Consider the following 24,364-nt stretch of genomic DNA (forward strand, 5'->3'; position numbering starts at 1 on the left):
CATCGACAGACAAGACTCTCCTCTTAACCCAAACACAAAACTATTCTTGAAACAGTGAATTTCAGAAATACAAATTCTACTTACTTGTAAAAACTGTACATCTTGAAATAATTCTTGTATGAACCTCCGACACGGAAGTCTAAATGTGCAGTGTGAGAGCAAATGGGAAACCTCAGAGTAAAGGCAGATGTCATCAAATGTCTGAGGGTATTTCTCCTTAATTCTAAAACCAAAGAAAAAGCAATGCTGTGATAAAAACTATTAATAACCACTTACCTATTTTTCCCTCCAAACTATCACTTTTTAAATATTCTTTTTACCAGACATTGATCGGATGGCATATTTGGAATGATGGCTTAAAAATATAAAATATTAAATATTCTTACCTCACACTTAAACTAGATATTTTAAGTTTGGGGTTGTCTCTTAAAATGATTAAATACTTCTTGGAAAGTCAGAAATATATATATTTTTTTCACTAGCATGAGAAGTTGCAAAATTTATTAGCCTAGGATGACTTGACTTTTCAAAATTAAGTTTGAAATATCTTGACTGGGCTTTCTCTTTATATCTTTCAACTTTTGAAGTGGCTTTTAGCTGAGACAGTATGTCACAATCAGGGGTGGGGTGCGGTGAGGTAGTACACAAGCTAAAGACCTACTACTGCTGGAGCATCTGGCCAGGAGGTCTGCAGGGGGACCCTGGCATCGTGGTACTGTTTTTTTTTTTAAAGTCCACAGGAGACTCAGTGCTGCATTTCTTTTGAGGACCACACTTTTAATAGTGTAGATCAATGATAATAATAGTTCAACTTGAATTTTCCTTTATTGTATTGCTGTGATTTAGAGAAAAAAATTAAAATTTTTGTAACTTTTATTACAAGAAAGAAGAAAAATAGGGAAAAAAATAAACCAAATAAAATCACTTGTTTTTGTGTAGACTTGCTTTTCTCAAACTGTTCAGTTTCAAGATTCCCATACTTCCTTAAAACTTATAGAACCCCCGAAAGCTTATTTTTTGTGGGTTATAGCCACTGATAATTACCATATTAGAAATTAAGGTTGAGAAAACTTCAAAATATATATATGAATTCATTTAAAAAGCAAACCCATTGCCTGCTGACATAAACATATAGTTTTTGTTTGAGAGACACAAAGAGTGTACGCATATGAGCACAAGGGTCAGGGGTGTTGAGGGGAGGTGGATCCCAGGCAAACTCCTGCCCTGAGTGTAGAACCCAACAAGGGGCTCCATCTTATGACCTTGAGTTCATGACCTGAAATGAAGACTCAGATGCCTAACTGAGCCACACAGGTACCCCAGAAATGACATTTTAATGAAAAATATTTTCTAAAACTAAAAAAGCGAGAAGAGTGGTATTGTTTTACATTTTTATAGATCTCTTTAAAGTCTGGCTTAACAGAAGATAGCTGGATTCACATACCTACTTCTGCATTCAGTCTTATAACAAATGTTATTTTGGTTGAAGTACGTGAAGAAAATCTAGCCTCACACAGGTACACCATGGAGAAATACTGATATAAGCTAATTAGTCTAACTTTTGAAGTTTTTCAAGGATTTTTTTCAACCTAAAAAGTGGAACAAAGAATACTTATGCTTATAGTTTACTTACGTTAAAAGCCCAGTTTCATGACATTTAGTTGAAACTGAACTACTCAAATTAATGACTAATCTCAAAACTTCTTTGCGAAGGAGTATACGGCACATCGGTGTATCATCTGGAATTGTTTTAACACCTGAAAAGATGATGAAAATATCTTTACTACAAGAGAAATGATTACAATTCATAAGATTTGTTTTTAGACTTCACTTAAAGATCTAAAACTGAGAAAAATTGCACATAATTTGGCAATCATTTGGGAACAAAATTAAATGGAAGAGAACAATTAAGAGGATATATATCAGCAGCTGATACAGGTACAAGTATACCTAAGTAAAACTGACTTGTCACAGTTTTGAGACAATTTCATTTAACATTATTTATTTATCAACAAAACTAAGTACAGTTTTAATAACAATGCTTGTATATGAATCTGAAAACTTACCTAGTAGCAATTCTGTGCTTTTGGTGCTGCTGGCTGAGCCTTCTTGAGATACTCCATCACTGCATCCAGAAATCCCTGAAAACTTAGAAGGAACCACTTCTAAAGGATTATGGATACTCTGCTCACACCAGTCAGAATACGGAATGTCTTGAAGGTCTGAAGAGAAAATCAGTTATTTCTATTAAAGTAACATAATGGCTTAATTCCTATGCTTTATTATATACCACAGAGATGATTTATCATTTCTTTCCAGTTTTCAACAATTATTTTCCATAATGATCTTCAAAGTAAATCCAGACTGCTCAGATAGTGAGGTTTGTTAAATCCTAAAGACATTTATAAATTTTATTTTCCTAAATTACAAAAATAATACATGAATATATGATTAAAGAATTCAAATAAAGATGTATATAGAATAAAACATGAAGACATGCAGACATTATATCTACCCCCTGTCCCATCACTCTCACCCCCACACTAAATACCTCTCCAAAGGGAAATAGTTAAAAGTTTGACATATATATTTTTTAAGATCTTTTGTTACTTTAAAGTTCTGTGGGTGTATAAGTGGAATTATGCTATATTATTGTTCTATGACTTGCTTTCCCCCCATTTAATAATTACCAATTTAAGAATCATACTTCCCTGGGTTAATTATAGTTCATTCCTAGAATTAAATTTACCACACTACCCATGCATTGCTAAGGTACTCCTAGACAGAATTTTGAAGTCAATCAAACATCTCTGTGTTGCTAAAGTGACATTAACTTTATTTAAAATTTTCCTGAGCACTTAGTGATTAGAACAAATGGACGCCATCAGGAAGTCTTTGGCTATCCTTTTAGGGAACAACACTAGACAACCTATTAAATCATACCACTTTAGTACTGTAAGAAATATTGGAAATTAAAGTTTTCATCTTACGAAAGAGAAGAGATTCAGAGAGAGGAGATACAACTCAGGCAGAAAGTCAGAGCTCTTGACAGATGGTCTAGTACTAACCTTTTGCTATAGCATGTTGTCACGGTAGAGGGGGAAAAAAGCTCTATATTTAAAACTTAGGAAACGAAACCAATGTCAATTTCTCCCTATGTTGTTCTATAGAATAGATATGATCCTTTCATCTCACCTCTAAATACTTCCTAAGAGTACTACTTACATAATACTAAGTAGAAAATGTTTTGATGCCTTGGAAAAGAAGATCTATAAATTTGCCATAGTTTTGAGATTTTGGTTATTAAGTAAATCATATGTCTTTCACGCACTTAAAAGTAAACATGCTACTTAATCATTCTTTGATTTAAAAAAATAAAACTACTGCCAAAAATTTGAGAACTGAAGATGTACTTAAAAAACAGTAAGATTATTTTATAATCAGCTGATAAGCTACTCGGGGACTACGATGACAAAATATTTCAGCACAAGGAACAGTAAGACACTTATACTTTATTCAGTCAACATGTTTCTGAAAAGTCATAAACTATTTCAGCCTCACCTTTAACCTGTGATGACTCCTAATATTTCTAACCTTTTAGGATCATGTCCTATCTTTGAACATTTCAAGCATTCTTGTTAAAAAAAATAAAATAAAAAATCATTCTTCTAAGTACAACAAAACCATAAAGTACATAAAAATCTGTGGTGGCAGATGCAGAATAAAATGTTATCAGATAATCCTATTCCAATAGTGCTTCCTCTGAGCTTTACATTTTTTTAAAAAAAAGATATTATTTATTTATTCATGAAAGACAGAGAGAGAGAGAGAGAGAGAGAGAGAGAGAGAGAGAGGCAGAGACATAGGTAGAGAGAGCAGCAGACCCCATGTAGGGAGTCCGATGTGGGACTAGATCCTGGGACTCCAGGATCACACCCTGGTCTGAAGGCAGGCACTCAACTGCTGAAACACCCAGGTGACCCTGAGCTTTACATTTTTGAACCATTACCACCAGACCACAAATTTTAAAGAACAAAATGTCTTGTGTTCAGGTTTTGATGTTCCTTTAAAAAATGATCATTAAATAGTATAGGGATTATCTTTCAGTTATCTGCCATGAACAACATGGAAGTCTTCTTTCTGATACATAAAATCCTCATATGGCTTACAGGAATGCTTCTCAAACTTTACTGTGCACATGAACAACCTAGGAGTCTCATGGAAGTGCAGATTCTGATTCTGTGTGTAGGATGAAGTCTGAAATTCTGTATTTCTGACAAATTCTCAGATGATACTGATGCTGCTGGTTCACTAACCATACTCTGGGTAGTAAGAGCTCCGTAGGACCTGATCTCTTGCCTATTCCTTTAGACTGATCATATATCTCCTTCCCTCTTACTGTAAACAGTCAGTGTTTACTGTGTAAACACAGGTGTCTTTTTAGTCCCTTCTACTTGCCATGCATGCTCCCATGAGAGAAGGCTTTTGCTTATTAGGCTATTCACTTTGTCTTCAAATTCTCTGTTTTGATCTTTGTTAGCTTCTATTGATTCTTTAGATCCCAGCTCAATAGTAAACTCTTCATAAGGCTCTTCTTTGACTTGCCTCCTTGGTTATATTCCTTTGCTTGTACCTATTCTTAACAGCACTTGTTACAAATGCAGTATTACATTCATACAATTGATTGATCAAGTGATCAATCAACCCATTCATCCATTTCTTTCTCCACTTGAAACTTAAAGAGTACAAGAACAGTGTTTTGTTTTGTTTTCTCTCTCACAAATGTTTTCCTGGCATCTAGTTTAATGTCTGACACATGGTAGTGGCATAATAAATACTGAGGGCATGAAATGAATAAAGGTTTGGAGACTTTTTAACCATTTGGCCTTTCTCCCTTCATACTTCTAAGATGAGTAACAGTAGTAAACTGTAATCATTTCCCAATTCAGAATTATTCTTCCCCTGCTGCTTCTTTCTCTAACATTTCACATCACTGGTGAACCAACTGAGAGGCTCTGACTTTCTGCCTGCAGCAAGTATTTCACAAGTCCCAAACCTCACAATACTCTACCAATCACTCTCCCGGTACAGGTCACAAATGAATTAGAATTAGCTGTGACTGTCTTATGACTAGGTAATGAAGGGGCTGGGCTGGGGCTGGTGCCCAAGGACCACAGGTAGCCTTGGGCCTCATCTTCCTTCCAGCTCCCTCCCCTAGGAGCCCATCTGGGGATCAGCCTCCACAGTAGCCCCTCTCAGCAGCCGGGTTACAAGGAACTGAAATCAGCCAGTGCCCCACAGAACGGGGCTAGGAATCAAGCCCAAAGCTTTTCAGTTAAAAAACAGACCTTGAAAAAATATATACATAATACAGCAGGGCCTGCTGGGTCTAAAAGCCGTCTCTTCCCCAGCCTACCACCCCTGAAGGCCGCACCCCCTAGGAAATGAGCCAGAAAGGAAACAATCTGAGAAAGAGCTGAAAGAGTCCAAGGGGGTAGCTGAGGATCAGGGCCCTTAGAGTCAGGCACCTGTTTGGGATGGGGCCCCTAGTACAGACAGACCTCTTCCTACCATGACACCTTAAATGTCACCAAGAGCTTGGGGAGTACCCTGCTCCCCACCCTTTTAAGCTTACCCCAGTTGCTTATAGCCTCAAAAGACCAGTCTAGGCTCCCTGCACCCTGGGGGAATATGGCAAGCTTGCTCTGGGGCACAGGCAGGCCCTAGCAGGAATGAGGAGCAAAGTGGACCCAGGTCCCAGCATCAGGGGAGAGAGAAAGCAACTAGTCCCAGCAGACAGGGAATCCTACAGGCTGGCCCTTGGCCCCTCAGAGGCTCACAGGAGCCAAAGCCTCAAGAGTATGAGAAGCCCAATGGCCCACTTTGACCCAGAACAAATACAGTGTATAGAGGCTTATGACTAGGTAATGAAGGGGCTGGTTTCCCTATTTTTTGTTTGATAAAATAAGTAGAAAACAGTAAAGTAAAATCTACAGTGTTTCACAAGTATTTGATGAATAAGTATATAAATCAAGAATTTGCAAAAACTAAGACATGACAGCCCATACACTGAAGGAACTAAATGAGTGTAAGGGAAAAAAAATAGCCAATCAATAATGATTATAAAAAAATAATGATTATAAGAGACCTATGTACAAAGGGTGAGATAGAGAGGAAAAAAATGTCAACATCTGACTTAAGAGTGAGGGACAGCTTCACAGGTAAAATACTGACAGGATGAGGTGGAACTGCAAAAGAGACTGTCTATGTGTAAAGCTTGTGTGTGAGGAGGGGGGAGGGAAAAGAAAGGAGAGCAGGGAAAACATTTTTCATGCCTAGAATTATGAAATTTATATATAGAAATCTGTTGCATTCTTATACACCAATATGACGTAGCAGAAAGAGAAATTAAGAAAAGAATCCCATTTACAATTGTACCAAAAATAAGAAAATACCTAGGGAAAAACTTAACCAAGCAGGCGAAAGACCTACATTCTGAAAACTATAAAACACTGATGAAAGAAACTGAAGATGACACAAACAAATGTAAAGCTATTCCATGCTCATGGATTAGAAGAACCACTATTGATAAGATATCCATACTACCCAAAATGATCTACAGATTTAATACGATCCCCATCAAAATACCAACAATATTTTTCACAGAACTAGAAAAAATAATACTAAAATTCGTATGGAATAATGAAAGACCTCAAAGAGCCATGCAATCTTGAAAATACAGCAGAAATCTGTAGTAATCAAAACAATTTGGTAATGGCACAAAAACAGACTCACAGATCACTGGAACAGAACAGAGAAGCCAGGAATAAACCCACACTTATATGGTCAATTAATCTATGACAAAGGGGCTGCAAGATTATACAGGGAGGGAAAGGCAGTTTCTTTAACAAATGGGCTATAAATATTGGACAGCTACATGCAAAAGAATGAAACCAGACCACTTTATTACACTACACACAAAAATAAATTCAAAATGGATCAAAGACCTAAAGGTAAGACCTGAAACCACAAAACTCTTAGAGGAAAAAACAGGAACTAATTTCTTTGACGTTAACTATGGGAACATATCTCTAGATATGTCTCCTAAGGCAAGGGAAACAAAAGCAAAATTAAAAAATTATTGAGACTACATTAAAATATTTTTTTGTATAGCAAAGGACACTATCAACAAAACAATCTACTGAATGGGAGAAGATATTTGCAAATGACATGCAATAATGGGTTAATATCCAAAATATATAAAGAACTTATAAAACTCAACACCAAGAAATCAAATAATCCTATTAAAAATGAGCAGAGGACTTGAACATTTTTCCAAAGAAGGCATAGAGATGGCCGGCCAACAGACAAATGAAAAGATGCTCAACATCATTCATCATCAGGGAAATGCAAATCAAAACCACAATAAGTTATCATCTCACATGTGTCAGAATGGTTAAAATCAAAACACAAGAAATAACAAGTGTGGTGAGGATGTAGAGAAAATGGAACCCTCAAGTGCTGTTGATGGGAGTGCACTTTGGTACAGCCACTGTAGAAAACAGTATGGAGGTTCCTGGAAAAAAAAAAAAAACCCTAAAAATAGAAATATATAATCCAGTAATTCCACTACTGAATATTTACCCAAAGAAAATGAAAACACTAATTTAAAAAGATATATACACTCCTATGTTTATTGCAGCATTATTTACAATAGTCAAGATATGGAAGGAAACCAAGTGTGTAATCATAATGATAGGCTAAAGATGTGGTATTTTTGTGCAATGGAGTATTACTTGGCCATACAAAAGAATGAGATCTTGCCCTTCGCAACAACACAGATGGATGGAACCAGAGAGAATAATGCTAACTAAAAGTCATCAGAGAAAGACAAATACCATAGGATTTCACTCATATGTGGAATTTAACAAAACAAAGGAAAAAAACAAACACAAACAAAACAGACTCTTAAATACAGCAAACAAAATGGTGATTGCCAGAAGAGAGGTGAGTGGGCCTTGGGGGAAAGAGATAAAGAGGATCAAGAGCACACTCATCTTGATGAACACTGAGTAACTAACATACAGAATTGTTGAATCACTATATGTATACCTGAAACTAATATAACACTGTATGTTAATTATGCTGGAATTAAACAGAAGAAAAACAGAATTGTTGAATCATAATATTATACACCTGAAAGTAATGTAACATTTTATGTTAGTAACAGTCCAATTAAAAAAAAAAAAGACTAGATTACACAAAGAATCTTGTGTGCTGGGCATATGAATAGCCAGTAAAGAACAGAGAATAGCATGAAAATGAATTGGAAGGGGCCAAAATTGAAGATGAAACATTAACCTCCAATCCTCCAACAGGAAAATGCTGAGTGACTGAACTAAGGCTAAGGAGTAAGAGGGATGGTCAACAGAGCTGCGACATGACTTGTGACTGAGGCAGATTCAAATTAGGTGGAGAAGGATATATAATCACTCACCCGAATGACTACATATTGCACTTAGTTGATTACTGGGCTGGAAACCCAGAATTTCGATACAGACACAATAAAGGCAGTTATCATCTGTATGCTCCTGTAATCCAGTGTCTTCTGTACTTTCTAAAAACAGAGAAGCATCTGAATGGATTGAATTCATTATTTCCGTAAGACTCATCTGCTGTCGTAGCAAGTGAAAAGAGTTTTTTACAAGACCTCCAGTTCCAGAAGGAAGACCTGTGCATAAGTAAATATGAAACAAAATCTAATAAAGATAGTATCAATGACACCTTTTTCAAGATATCTCAAACTATATGAATTTTTAAGGAAGGAAAACTAGGGAAGAAAATCAGAACTCTTTTTATGACTCAAAATCTTAACCTTAATTGAGGAAAACAAAGAATAATTTGCTTAAAATTAGGAAAACAAAGTTAGTAGATAAGGTTTTATTACATAAAATTTTAAAAACAAAATGAAAAATTAAAATTATACAAGTAAGGCATCATTTCAATTATTCTCAGTATTTCCAGAAAGAAATGTTATAATTCTGAGTCTGAAGAGGTACTTGGTTTAAAAAAAAAAAAAAATCAAGATTATGAAGCTTTAAACCTGTGGCTAATATGCATATATTCATTAAAATCTTAGTGTTCATAACAAGGAGAGGTCACGTAATATATGTATATTTTTATCTCTCTCCTTTCACCAAACACCTGTTTATTAGACCTTTGAGAATTAGCATTACAATTTTTTCACGCATTAGTTTTTAAAAACAGAATCAAATGATCAAGTTTGTGTCTTCCTGAGAAGTTGGGTAAAACATTTCTTTAAGCTTCTCACAAAAATATATTGTGATTTAGTTTAAGTTGACTCAAACAATTATTTTGGCATAATTTTTAAGACGACCTAAAAGTAAGTGTACCTGAATTTTTAACGTCATTCTACTGAAAAATATTTTTTTAATCAACCTTGTTTTTTTTTTTTTTCTTTTTTTTCAACCTTGTTTTAAAAGAATTTTCTTTTTAATATAAAGAAAGAGGAATCTCATGAGAACAGAAATCATGCATTACCTCCTGCCTCATGGGCAAACACTCTGGCACCTCGATCATCATGTGGAGGTATGTTTTTTGTCTGAAAATAGGGAATATCCTTTACCTAAAATAGATAAATTATAAAGTTCACTTCATGTTTATTAGCAAAATTAAATGAAATACAATTTACATAGAATCACTATAGCACATGAACCTAAAATGAAAAATCACTTAAGAAGGTTAAATTACCAAAACTTGATAAAATAACAAATAATCCTTAAAGTCCTTATCTACTCTTAGTAATTTAAATAAATACTAAAGTAATTATTATTAGAATTTATCTGAAATGTCTTCAGACTCCTGAGCAAATGCAGATCCTTTAGCACTACAATCATGTAGATATTTGTGAGTACCTCATGGGATTAAGGACACCTTGTATGACTGGGCACATGTGGCTATCCGTACAGGATAAACAGGTTCAAGAATTAAAAAATTAAAAAAATTAAAAAATCAAGGAGGCACGCCTGGGTAGCTCAGCAGTTGAGCATCTGCCTTTGGCTCAGTATATGATCCCAGGATCTGAGATCGAGTACCGCATCAGGCTCCCTATAGGGAGCCTGCTTCTCCCCCTGCATATGTCTCTGACTCTGTGTGTCTCTCATGAATAAATAAATAAAATCTCAAAATAAATAAATACATACATACATACATACACCCAGATGTTAAAAAAAAAAAAAACAACAAGAAACATACGTACACTTCAAACTTAATGCTAAATGTGAAAAAAAACAAAAGTAAAAAATGAAAAACAAGGATAAGTCAAATGTGGCTAAAAAAGCAAAGTTAAAAATTCTCTAAACTTCTATAGAAAATATACGATGAAATCAAGATGCTGATTTACTATGGAACAGAAGGGAGTATAATGTTCTGGGGACTTGGAAATACTAAATACAAAAGTATAGAATAGTTGAGAAAGGGGAAATAATTTTTATCATAAAGTGTTTTTAAACAAATGTTCTTTAAAAAATTATCTTCCCCCCAAAATAGTATTACTCCAAACTAATTTCTAGTAAGCAGTTATACAATAATGAAAAAATAGGAAACTAACTCGTAAGAAAACAGAATTAATGATACCTGGAATATATCATTGATGTCTACTGGAAGAGCAAGACCAATATAGTCATCTGAACTACCATACGTTGCACTGGACACCATAGACCTCACTGAGGAGGATCGTTGCAGGGTATTTTGATTAATAGGACTTAGTAAGTCTTCTTTATCTAATGAAGCATAACTTAAAGCTTTCATGAACCTATAAAACCATAAGAAAAAAAAAACCCTTGCATTAGTTTCTTGATTTGTATTAATCATATAGAAAAATTATTTATTTCTGTAACTTAATAAAAGATAAATAACTAGCCAAGTACTAAACAGTGCCATCTTGTTTATTAAGAGCATATAAACACTTGAAATTATTTAGCTGTTATAAAATGACATACAAAAGATCATCAGTATTGATACGGTTAGGAAAACAACTGCTATGGCCTCCCAGGTAAAAATGAAAAAGTGGGCAATTAAGGTAACTTTCAATATCTAGAAGCAGAACAAAACAAAACAAATGACCTCAAAAATCACAGGTATGACCCAAGGACTATCTTCACAATCATTTCAAACTAGTAAAGTTTCTATCGTACAACTAATGGAGTCTATCAACTCCATTTAACATTTTTATGAAAAATAAGAATACTGATTATCCTTTGTGTAGTAATTACTTTCATGCTATAGCAACAAGATTTATGTAACACAGATAACAGATACCAAACAGCAATAATGTTATAATCTGTAAATACTGTAAGACAGTTTTATTTAAAGTACTGATATTTCCTCAATGCATTCCTTACTGACTCCATAATAAATATGGTATACTGATATTTCTGTAAGATACACCTTTCTCATACAAATTTCTTATTCATGCAATATACATACTAAAATATTTACTAGGCACCTGCTTTGTATATACAAGGCAGTACACAAAACTCCATAGTTAATGTACACTGGCATTTAGAAACTCAAGTCATTTAAAATGTAACAATATAGTCTGATATTTAAAAAAGGAATTATTTTACAATGCACACAAAAGAAATCCTTCAAAACTGAAATTATTAAGATTATCATGGTAAAAACCACTAATTTCTACTAGTTTTTGTTTAAAAACAAAAACTTATCTCTTATCCTTATCTTAAATGAAATTGACAAATTTCATTAAATAGGTCAGTAGTTTTAAAACTGTATTATTAAACCTCACTTACTTCATAAAGCTCTTAAAGGAGTACTGGAGGCGAAGGAAGGAATTATTGCATTACTGCCTTCCTAATCCCCATTTCAACTGACTAGCTCCATTTTAATTTATTCTGCATATTGGGTTTCAATAGAAATATTTTTGTGAAGAAAGAGAGTCTCTACTTAAAAAGCTACATTTGAAAAACTTAAAACCAAAGATCTAGTACAAAATCTATTAGATGAGGCAACTGAGGCCTAAATATTTCAAAATTCATGAACTTTCCCATACAAATTCGTAATGGTGAGCAATTGAGGTCTGCCTGTTTTTTTTCTGCATTGATAGAAGTTTTGCAAAGCTGTTGAAGTCTAGGCAGATGAGACATAAGGTATAATTTATGAAATATTGTTCAAGTTCATTCACTCAGTACCAGGATTAGAATTTAGGATTAAGGATTCCTACCTTCAGTGTTTGATCTACCATATACCGAAGGAATTATCTCCCTAAGATATGATTTTTAAGACTGCAAGATTCATGCTATCCATTATACCATAGGTATCTGCATGCCTACTGTTTTATAAGAAAACAAAACAAACAATAATAATCCTTCTCAGCCTGGATTCCAAACTGTTAAAGTAAATTTGTAGTTATCTTCTATGACTTTCATTTTCTCCAAACTAACCAAAGGAAAAAAGTAGGAATACAAAGACTAATGCTGACACAGTTTTTTCCTCCACACACACAGTTAAGAACTAAATAGATTTGAAAAACAGAGAAGAGATTTGATGAACATGAAATTGTTACGCCGTCATGCCTTTGCACAAGCTGTTCCTGTCTCTTGACTTTATTTTTCCCCCTCCCAAGCAATTAAAATACCTATTCATCCTTTACAATGCCAATAACTTGGCATTCTACTCCAGGAGCAAAATTTCAAATAACTTTCTGAATGGTTCAGAGTTAACAGCACTTTGGTTATTGTACTGAGCTGTGAGATGGTGCTACACTGCTTATGTTGCTGAGTTGTTACCTACTGCCCCTGGCTGCTGTAGTAGTCTTTGAGTTTTCAAATACTTTGTTGTAAAATAAAAATTTCCACCTTTCCTATCAATTTTATCAGCTATCCTTTCCTGTTAGTGTTTCTACCAATCAGAAGCTTCCAATGTGGAACTTGCTTCCATAGGCCTCAAAACCTGATATCCAAGCTTATTAGAATAAATATCAACTTTGAATGTGGGTCAGAGGTACCTCTTCTGAATACAATTCATGGACCTTACTGCAGAGATTTAGACTAGTGAGCTATTAAGAGATTTGCCTTTGTTCTGAATTGATGAGGTTGCCAAAGCTGGATGAGTTCCTGGTAGATGAGACATTACTGCATAATTCCTAAATTCTATCAAATGAGATATAATTTATTATCTACTACAAAGGAACCCCGTCTACTAAACGTATTAGTGTTACTGACATAGAACTGCTTAATAACTTCGTAATGCTATTAAGAACTTCGTTCTGTAAAAGCCAAATGGGTTACATAAGGAAATAACTACCCATAATGATAATGATGATGATGTGTATCAAGCACTATTCTCAGTACTTGACAAATACTAATCCATATTAGTATACTAATAAATACTAAATGGGAACTAATAACCAAAACTAAGTAGGTTTTTAGAAGTATTTGGCCCAACAACAACCAAAAAAGGGGTACAGAAATCCTTGCAGCAAATTTAACACTGCATATATTTTAAAGGTAAAATCAAACTCTTCACTTGGTAACAATCTTTAGATAAGGCATAGTAATCCCCTAAATGTTCTTGAGCACAAACTGCTACTGCTGAATCCTGAGAGTCAAGTGATTCATTTAATGTTCATTAGGTTTCTACTACATAACCAGCTACTTAAGACAAACTGAAAATAATTTCACTGAAATTCGTAGTTACTTAAAATAATAATAATAGTAATAATAATAATAATAAAGGTCAACTTTTGGAGCCTTAAATTGACCTACCTGAAAAGGTTGTTTGTTATTGTAGGTCTTAAGCTCCTGATTCCCCCGACATGCTTCTTTTTAAAATCGATCCTTGCAGAAGCGAGAAATAAAAAAAAGCTTGTGACTTGTGTGTCCTTGTTAACCATGTATGTTTATTTTCAGGGCCTAAAAGAATTTGTTTTCCCCCCTCGCAGCTGCAAGAATCCATTTCAAATCATATCGGGTAACTAGGAGCTTATAGCCTACCACAGTAAATAATTATAATAGGTCAGTGCTGAGGCTTTATGTAGATGTAAAACCTGTCTAATGCTTTTAAGTCTGTTAAAATGCAACCATTATTGTTCATTTTTAAATGTGTATTTGCTCACCTGCTAGGTGTTAACCTGGACTCAAAGCTGTTGGCCTTCATGGTGATGGTATCAGTAAACAGCACATCTTTTGCGGGAGATGCCAAAGCTTCAGAATGAGATAAGGATGGATGCATTCTTTGTTGCTGTAATCTTTTCAGTGTAGCGTAGCCAAAGGCGTCTCTAGAACTCGTGTAACTAAAGTTACAATCTGCTAGACTTTTAATCGTAGCAATAGAGGGTGCTTTAAGGGACTGTGCTCTTCTAGGAAGTGTATGAGAAGAACCTGGAGGCACCAGGGACACTGAGTTTGATTTGGAGAGAGACAGATGGTTAGACTGTGGTGTCAAATAGTTGCTTGTCTTAACAGTTTTAGTACTTACCACAGTACTCATACTTCCACAGTCTGTGTCCACAGTTGTAGCATCGACACCCACTGTCTCTCGTGAAGGACTTGAACTCATTGAACTTATGCCACTTGTTGTAGTGTCTGTATTAAAACTTTGGCTACGTATCTTCATATGTGAGCTTGTTGAACTTTCTACAACTAATCTCTCTCGGCTTGTGTTTTCTCTGTGATTTTCTGTACCAAGACTCTTGGTGAATTTTAAGTCATTCTCTCCAATACTTGGAGTACTACCAGTGTCTTCAATGTGCTTATTCCCAACAAATGAAGTTTCTAATTGTAATGTTTTCTGTACTGTGGATATGGGCGTGAAATCATCACTATGATTAAAGTCAACACTGGGCTCCGTAAGTGTTCTGATCCGCCTGTTGTTTGTCTTATTTTCAGATGACAGTTTCCCTCCTTTTGGATCACTGCTACTACGATGTTTTTTATTAGGCAAAGTAAGTGAATTTAAGATACGATTCTTCACAAGTTTACTAGAAGCAAAGAAAGGGAATGAATTTTTATCCTTTATAGGTCCAGGTCGATCATAAAATGCTGGCTCTGTATCTTCATTGATGTCAAGAAAAAATGTACTGGTAGAGCTGCTGCCAAACCGGTCATCCTCCATTATGAACATACCTATAACGAAAGGATTGTTAGAAAAGTGCATAAAAAATAACAAAACAAAATCATGGCAACTGTTAGTGACATATTTCAAGAATTTTTTATTGAACAGTCATCTGGGAAAAAATTTTCAAGAATAAAGGCTTAAACTGCGGAGGAGCTATGTTAAAAAAAAAAAAAAGAAATTGAGATCAAGTGTTTAAACTTAAATGAAATGTGAAATTATGTCATTAGGAGGAACTTCTGTTATTTCCAAAGAAAAATTATACGATTCATCAAAGTTTATATGAACTGTGTTTTTGCTTGACTTTGTTTTAATGGCAGTGAGTTTCTAAAACCTCCAAATATTTAGGATAAAATTAAAGAAAAAAGGAGGCTTGATCATGGATATTCACTCAGTTTATACAGATTTGTTATTTTTCAAATCACAGTAAGTGGGAGAGATTAATCTTCTAAGAAATGAATTCCCAATCTTAAAATATACTTATAAAAAAATCAAGTCACAGCATTTAAAATTCATGTTTATATCAATTAGGCTTGTTATTTTCCTTTAGGTACTAAGGATTCAAGGTCTAATCCTTAAAAAAAAAAAAGACTCCATGTCTAATGACATCTATAAGATTTCATCCCATTTTTAACTTTTTGTTGAATAATTATAAACTATCTCAAATTCATTTTGAAAGAGAGCAAAATAAAATCCTAAATAAACTTGCATAACGTATTTTTTTCAGATTTTGTCAATTCTATTATGCATATTTTTCATACTTAGTCATCTCTAAAACTAGAACGTATCTTGTAATTAGTGGTATGTTCTGGTTTAATAGGTAATATTTTTTTCTTCTTTTTTTAGTGGTGCATAAAATACTCGTACATCTTATAATTCACAGCATCTTAGACTTGGTGAAATATGGTTTGATAAATGTTGCACTATCTTCTTAAAAAGAACCCGATCTTAAATTTTGTATGCCTAACAGCATTTAGCCCAGGGCTTAAAACCACAAACGGCTTTTTAATGGATTTTTAATACTCTTTTAACAGTTTAAATATTTAGCTTTAAAATTTTGCTCTTCTCTCAGAAATGAATATGTGAATATAATATCTCTTAACAAACATATTCTGGTTCAAAAATATATCTTTTGAAAACTGAGTGAAAAAGGTATGTAAATGAAAAAGGTAAGCAAATAAACGTTTACTTTTTTTAGATCTTATTATAAGCAAAAGGGGAATGGTTCTTCTGGCACATGGCTGGTTTTTTAACTCTGTAACTAGGATTTTCTAAAGGCTATTTAGAAAACAAGGAGAGAGAACAATGTAGTCTGGTGGCTAAACACTGTTGTGAAAAGATAACGCATTCTTCAAGACCCCGTTACTGTCAAATTATCTTAGAAAAAAAGTAAATTAGGAAATCTAACAAATACATTTAAATTGTGTTATTAAAAATACAACTGTTAATGTCAGCTAACTTTATATAATATTGTCAACAATACTCACTTGATGGTGCAGATTCACTTTCACTATTATGTCTAGAGCTGGTTGACTCTGAGTTCAAACTCAGGGTGCTTGGGATAGATGAGAGTTCATTACAGAGTTGTTCTACATCATCTGGAACCACTGGCCACAGATGTTTGCGACTATGTCTTACAGAATCCCAGTTGTGACATTTCAAAATATCACAGCCCTGTTTGGTTTTGGCTATGAGTCCAAGCACATATACACAGGTCCTATAAGTAAAAGATGTAGTAATGACAGTTTATAATTCCAAACTGAGATTTCTTACAGCAACTAAAATATGAGTTTGCTATATGTACATCTGAATTTTCTTTAAAGGTCATTAAATATTGTTTAGCTTATGGAAACATGTATTAAAAGGAATTAGGAGTAACTTAGAGAAGGCTATAAATAACATGAAAACCTTCCTAATATAGATAGTAATTACAAAGAAGTAATTTAGAAGAACATTACTCAATCTTAGGAAAAAAATGACATATATTAACTTTTCTCAAATAAATCTGGACTATATGGGCTATTGGACTACTGCACATACACTACTCTACTTTCACTGTTTGCCAGTAACTAAACTTCAACATTATGATAACAAAAATGAGAGAGAGAGAGAGAGAGAGAGAGAGAGAGAGAGGATCGAGAGTACAAGAGCAGGAGGAGAAGCAGATTCCCCGTTGAGCAGGGAACCTGATGCAGGGCTCGATCTCAGGACACTGGGATCATGACCTGGGCTGAAGGCAGATGCTTAACCGACTGAGCCATCCAGGTGCCCCTCCTTAAGATGTTTGACTTTGTGCATTAAAAAAAAATTTTTTTTAAACTAAACTCTACCTCCAACATGGGGCTCAAACTCATGACCCCAAGGATCAAGAGTTGCATGGTCTACTGACTGAGCTAGCCTGATGTGCACCCTTTTCTTTTTAAATCCTGTATCATTAGGACTTTCAGTGAACTAATAGCTCTAATGGACTACACTGAATCATAAAATACTCTTCCCTCACAGCCCTTTGTGAACAAGAATATATACATTAGAAAGATTTATGAGTGAAATAACATACCCTCTGATTGAAAGAACCTCACATTGCTTTGCAAGTTTTAGTATATCTGGAATCACATTTTCTTCTTGTAGCAAATTGAGACCCCAGTTTGATGAGCCAATATTTCCCTGAAAGAAAAGAAATCACTTATATCAAATATATTTATAAGAGTAATTCTTTTAAGAAATTTGGAAAGCTTTCAAAAACAAGAAATTTAACCCCATCTAAGAGAGAGGAAAAAAAAGTGAAAAAACCCTTAAAAATAAGGAACTTTAGAAATTAATGCTCCATTTGTCTTAGCAAGAAAACGAATATTTTAATCATGCATTTTCCAGCCTAAAAATATTTAAAATGGGTAGAAACAATCTTGGTCTTAGAATATTAATCTGAGAACAAGTTCCAAATAAAATGGTTTTTATTTATTATTAATGGGAAAATTAGAAAAATCTAAAAATGGTGAAGATCTTATAGAAGTGTTTATTACAAACCAAGGCCCAAAGAGATGCTTTCAGTTTTTTAATTTCTTCCCATTTATCCAAATCTGGTGTACGAACGTTATGACAGAGTTCGGCAATAATATTCTGGAGAGAAAAAAAAATATGAGTAACAGTATCTTTTCAATGTATTTTCTTATTGCATCTTAAAACCTAATTTTTAAGGCATGTTATAACTTTTGTATATATAAAATTCTAAAATAATTCTATGTAAACTTTCTTAAGCAGCACTAGTGCAGAGGTTTTGAGTTCATATTCTAGAGTTAGTACCTATTAGCTATGTGGCTTTGAGCAAGTCACTTAATCACCCCATGCCTTGATTTCCTAATCTCCTAAGGAGTAATGACTTAATTATTACATATAAAGTACTTAACAAAATACTTGGTACCTAGTATTATAAAAATGTTAGTGATAATTATCAGTTTTTTAAACAAAATACTAATGAATGAAAAAAGCTAACATAAAGGTATGTGCCCCAAAAGTTGTCAGAGATGTAATATAAAAATAGGACACTACAGAGTACATTTATGCAAAACTTTTGCTCCTGGGATGAACACCAATATAAAAATGAACTAAACTGCCAGACTACTATTGTTCAAGAGACACACACCCAAATACTTCTGTATGTATTTCTAAAAGAAAAAAACTGCATTTATTGAAAACACTTAGTAGCAAGACATATTCACAGCCATAAATTTGGTGTGCATACAATCAAAGCAACACTGCATGACACTAATCCTGTTATATTCCATGAAGTATATAACAATAATGAGGTACAAACAGCAATTAATACTTTGTTTCTTGCTTATCAAAGATAACTGAATCTGAAAAAGATTCAGTTAAACTTCCCAACAACAACAATGAAGAAATTCAGTTTTTTAGTATGTTTCTACTAAAGAGATGAACTTCCCCAACAAACTATAAAGGAGAGAACTCAGACTTTCAACAGCTTAACAAATTAGCTATGTAAAAGGTGACATATAAGTCTGGGAACGGCATGCAAGCCAGTGATATAGCTAAGGATTACAAGTACAGAATGCCTAAGTCAGTTATAACATAGATGGCTTTAAAAGCAATTAATGCTGCTAACTTTAAGGCTTTTGAGAAGTTTTTTGCAAAATATACTACTTTAGCAATATTGAGGGCTTTTTTTCTATCACTGTAACTATTTAAAACAAGTAAATTATTTTTTTACCTGTACTTCCAACAAATGACAGCCTGTTTTGTGATGTACCAGTTGTCCATAAAGGTGTACAGGCAGGTAGACATGAGGACGCTGTAATCTAGTATAATAAAGATGATTGATATACCTATTGCCTCATTTACAACATGCTAATTAAAATATGGACTAAAAATAAAGTACGAGATAAAGATATAACCTTCTTGGCATATGTAAAAATATGAAAAGTGGAAAAGCATGAGGATTTCTCTAGGAAAATAACAATTTAGCTGGCCTCAAAACATTGAGTAATGTTAAGACAGCTAATACCAGAAAGAGTAGGCTTAAGAGCATGGAATGTATATAAACTGTATCAATAAGAGTATTCAGTATGAGTGCCACTGGAATTCCTGAGCAGTCAATGCTATGCTTTAAGAATTTTTTCTTAAGTCAGTGAGGAAATAAAATTTCCAAGTACTCAGAAAACTTCAAAAAATAAAGAATTATTATGAACTGGTTTTGAATTTTATATTTGAACACCAGTAATAAATTATTTCATTAACTAGACTGTACCTCTGGTTACTCCGACGAACATAGTTATCACCATCAATTGGCTTTCGGTAAGTAGTAAGTGCTTCATTAAGTTGTTCCTCAATCAAGTCAACATATTTTGAATTGTATTCCTAGAGAACAATATTGTTTTAGTTGTATACAGTATCATATGATTCACAAAATTCATAACATGTTAGTATCTAGCAAATCTTAGAAGCATAAAAATGAGAAAAATGAACATCTGTACAGGATATTTAAGATACTTTTAAAAAGGGTAGAGCAAGGTGCTATGAATACAAATGTTCTATCATACCCAAAAGCTTTCTGCTTATATTTTTATCCCCATGTTCAATTACTATTTTAAAGTCCATAAGTTAAAAGTTTTGTTCTTCATCTTATTTAAATCCCTTTCCCCATTACGAACAAAAACTAGCTTCTATTAAACCCTAAACATATTCACTAAAAATTTCTAAAAGAAAATTAAATGAATTGTATAATTTTAGCACTTTTTGGTAAAAACATTATAGCTCTTTCGTCACTGATTTAAATCAAGTCAAATGTAAAAAAATGTTTCCAACTAAAACTTGAAAAAGTTTAGGTTCTTTAGAAGTCAGTCACACTGCCATCTTTATTACAAAAGATCTCCACTTTAAACTGTTTAAAAGGAATTTGTAGGACCTCTTTGGAAAACAACTTAGCACTATGTATCAAAAATGTTACTTCACGTACTTTCTGACTCACAACTATACTTTTATAAATTTATCCTATAGATATATATGTACAAGCATGCAAAGATATATGAATGAATATCCAGTAAACTGTTTACAAAACAAAAAATGTTGGAAACAATGTCAATACAGGAGTGGTTATAAAAATTAAGGTACATTCACATAATGTACTATTCAGCCATTCAAAAGAACACGCTAGATTTAAATGTGTAGCTCTGAAAAGATCCCTCAGATATACTGCTAAATGAAAAACATTCTTATCTATATTTGAAAACAGAACTCATTTGTATTTTTAAATAAAGAGTATGTACCTATAGATAGAACATCTCTGAATGCATACAAAATAAACTGTTAACAGTCATTACCTTCAGAAAAGACAGAATAAGGGCACAGGGAGACATTTTTCATTCAAAACTATTTTAGACAACTTGAATTTGATGGGTTACCTTAACTCCCTATTTAGAGCCTCTAAAAACATACTTTTCCTATTTTTCCTTTAGGTTCCATATTTACTTTGTAATAGTAACATGAGGTTTTAATTTATACTATACCATAATTATTACTATTGCTACTATTACCGCTACATTATTACCAAATGGAGATATGAAAATCTCCGTGCAAAAAATCTAATTAAGGCAAGTATTCTGAGCTTTATACAGGAGTAGTTACGTTCATGTGAATAATCTTTTGACCAGGGGAATTCATTTGGAAAACACTAGCCAAAGGTCAGGGGTATGGTTTATAGCTGTGAAATGCACTGGGTTTCTAAATGTGGGTCCTCTTGAGGATTCTGCCCAAAAGAACCAATCTGGAGGGGCAAGAAAACCTGAACTGAGGGATGGATCTCTGCCTATACAGGAAATATAAGCAGGCAGGCAGAGGAGCCACTGCCCTTGTCTAGGAAACTAAAACTGAGAGCTCCAGAGTGGTGAGGTCTTTGAGAAATGCATGAAAGTAACCCTCATGTAAAAGAATTAACATTTGAAATCTACCACATTCAAAGCTAAGTAGTCCAGATAACAATCGTACCAACTGAGTAAGTCTGTTCTTGGCCCTATGCCCCTTCTTCCTCCTGCTCCAAAACTGACAAGGCCCTAAACCAGAAGGTGGCTAGTAAATGGGGAGGGGAATGAGTACAAAGAGTGATGAGACTGACCAAATCTTCCCTCCACTATACGTTTCTATGTCTGAGTACTAGGTGAAGTTTTAAAATGAATGAGTTAATTTTTAATACTTTACTGGCCTGGATGTTTTATTACCTTGAAACAGAGACAGTCTCAGTTCATGTTGGCATGCCATAAGCTACTGAGAGGAAATCAAAATATAGTGAGCATGGGCTTTGGAATCAAAAAGCACCCCTGCTCTGGTATATTTAAGCTTTGTGACCTAGGATAAGGTTTACTCCTCTTAATCTCCAAATTTTCATTCACAAAATAGAAATAACATAAAATAATTCATTGATTGTCTTCAGGATTAAATGAGGTAAGACCTGAAATGGTAGGCATTCAGTAAGTTGGTTCTCTTCCCTTTCTCCTTTTCTCTAATTTGAGAGAGGACTATGCTGTCTTTATTTTGACACCTCTCATTTACTGCCTAATTAACTGTAACTGCAATTCAGTATCTGTTTGTAACTTTCTACTGAAAATGCTCTAGCAAAATTCACCAATGACTGGTGCATCGGTGGCTCAGTTGGTTAAGCATCTGCCTTCGGCTCAGGTCCTGATCCCAGGATCCAGGAATCAAGCCCTGCATTGGGTTCCCTGCACAGTGGGGAGGGAGCCTGCTTCTCCTTCTCCTGCTCCCCTTACTTGTGCTGTCAAATAAGTAATAAAAACCTTTAAAGAAACATTTCACCAATGACCAAACTGTCAAATTCAACAGATTATTTTCTATTGTTCATCTTTTTAACAAATATGTATCACTGACCTCTCCTTCCTGAAGCATCCTTTAGTGACACCATTCTCTCTGGCAATTTTCTGTGTTTCTGTCCTTCTATTTCCCTCATTAAACCAGGATGTTCTCTAGGGAGCAATTTCCAGTGTTCTTTCTTTTGTTTTGTTCTTTCTTTTTATCATCCCTGGTGATCTCACTCACTTCAGGTTTCAACTACTATTATATATTGAGGACTCCCAAATTGCAATCTTCAGCACATATATGAGCTCCAGATCCAAAATTCCAAATATTTTCTGGATACAATGACTTGGTCATTCCACAGAGTAATACAATTCAACATATTCAAAAATCATTATCCTTATCCTGCAAAACTATTTTTTATAATTACAATCTCTCCTTTTTTTAAAGATTTTGAAAAATTTATTTGAGAGAGAGAGAGAGAGAGAGACCACCACCCTGGAGGGGAGGCAGAGGGAGAGGGAGCAACAGGCTCCTTGCTGAGCAGGGAGCCTGACATGAGGCTCGATCCCAGGACCCCAGGATCATGACCCGAGCCAAAGGCAGATGCTTAACCAACTGAGCCACCGAGGTGCCCCTGGCACCCCTGTAATCACAATCTCTTCATGGTGATCCACTGCATACTCAGTCATTGAAATTAGAAACTTTAAAGAGTCAAGATGGACTCTTCATTCATTATATCCAATCAGTCCACACATCTGGTCCATCTTATTTCAAAGATGCCCAGAAAATGTATCCCTGCCTATCCAATCTCAGCATCACTAAATCCATATTTTTACCAGTTCTTGCTTCTTAACTGGTCTTAAGATTCCTAGGCTTTACCTTTAATGATCAAACTTCCACTCCTGCACTACACGACCTGTCAATGTTTTTAAGGCACAGCTCTAATTAGACTAGACTTTAAACACCTAAAATTCCCCTCACTTCTGATAAAAGTGAAATTCCTTAATGACATAATGTGGTTTATAGGGCTTTCTATAATCTACTTCTAACTCAACATTTCAGTCTCATCTTTCTACTCCTCAGTTATCCTAGCCCTAACTACAGTGGAATATAGCTTTTTCCACAAGTCTGAAGTTTCAATAATCTATAGTCAATGTATTTACCTACTTACTCTTCAAGACTATCTCAAATATCATATCATTTCCTGAGCCCACCCAAAATTTCTTTTGCTAATTCTAATCTCTAAGGCAGAATCATCTACCCTTCTTTTGTTTCCTTATACAGTGCACATGCCATTTATAGTAGTTTTATTTTGTACCTACTATTTTAAAGTAGTGTGCCAGATATCCTAAGCAATTTCCTAATACGGTGACTGATTTTACTATGGTAATTTGTTTAAGTAACTTAAAACTGTCACATCTTGTCTCAATTCTCCAATTCATTAATTATTGAAAGACTTCATGCCTAAAGTATGTTTTTGTTTTTAAAGAAAGTTACTTTATTTATTTGACAGAGAAAGAGAGAGAGAGAGAGCACGAGCAAGAAATAACAAATACCACTGAACAGGGAGCCAGATGTGGGGCTTGATCCTAGGATCCTGGGATCCAAACCTAAGCTTGAAGGTAGATGCTTAACTGACTGAGCCACCCAGGTATTCTGCCTAAAGTATGTTTTACAGTTACAGTATTTTTTTAAAAAACAAGAATTTCAGGATGCCTGGGTGGCTCAGTGGTTGACAGCCTTTGGCTCATAGCATGATCCCAAGATCCAGGATCCAGTTCCGCCATTGGGCTCCTTACAGGAAGCCTGCTTCTCCCTCTGCCTGTGACTCTGCCTCTCTCTCTGTGTGTCTCTCATGAATAAATAAATAAAATCTTAAAAAAAAAAA

General features: G+C 34.4%; 1 protein-coding gene across 6 annotated transcripts in view; it reads right to left on the reverse strand.

Moving 5' to 3' along the window:
* Positions 1–24,364, reverse strand: part of RICTOR (RPTOR independent companion of MTOR complex 2) — a 113,527-nt gene that overhangs the window by 4,475 nt on the left and 84,688 nt on the right. For 5 of the 6 annotated variants that reach the window (XM_041747406.1, XM_041747409.1, XM_041747408.1 and 2 more), the window contains 13 exons: positions 19,916–20,025; positions 19,379–19,466; positions 18,178–18,270; positions 17,711–17,817; positions 16,641–16,870; positions 14,156–15,164; positions 13,806–13,877; positions 10,657–10,834; positions 9,562–9,646; positions 8,498–8,731; positions 2,067–2,222; positions 1,634–1,757; positions 85–223 (listed from right to left, as the gene is read on the reverse strand). In XM_041747406.1, coding sequence (XP_041603340.1) covers positions 85–223; positions 1,634–1,757; positions 2,067–2,222; positions 8,498–8,731; positions 9,562–9,646; positions 10,657–10,834; positions 13,806–13,877; positions 14,156–15,164; positions 16,641–16,870; positions 17,711–17,817; positions 18,178–18,270; positions 19,379–19,466; positions 19,916–20,025 — 2,625 coding nt within the window. The remainder of the gene's footprint in view (positions 1–84; positions 224–1,633; positions 1,758–2,066; positions 2,223–8,497; positions 8,732–9,561; positions 9,647–10,656; positions 10,835–13,805; positions 13,878–14,155; positions 15,165–16,640; positions 16,871–17,710; positions 17,818–18,177; positions 18,271–19,378; positions 19,467–19,915; positions 20,026–24,364) is intronic. The other variant, XM_041747407.1, reaches the window with a different exon arrangement.

Source organism: Vulpes lagopus, chromosome 3 (genome assembly GCF_018345385.1).
Source record: "Vulpes lagopus strain Blue_001 chromosome 3, ASM1834538v1, whole genome shotgun sequence".
Taxonomy (NCBI): Eukaryota; Metazoa; Chordata; class Mammalia; order Carnivora; family Canidae; genus Vulpes; species Vulpes lagopus.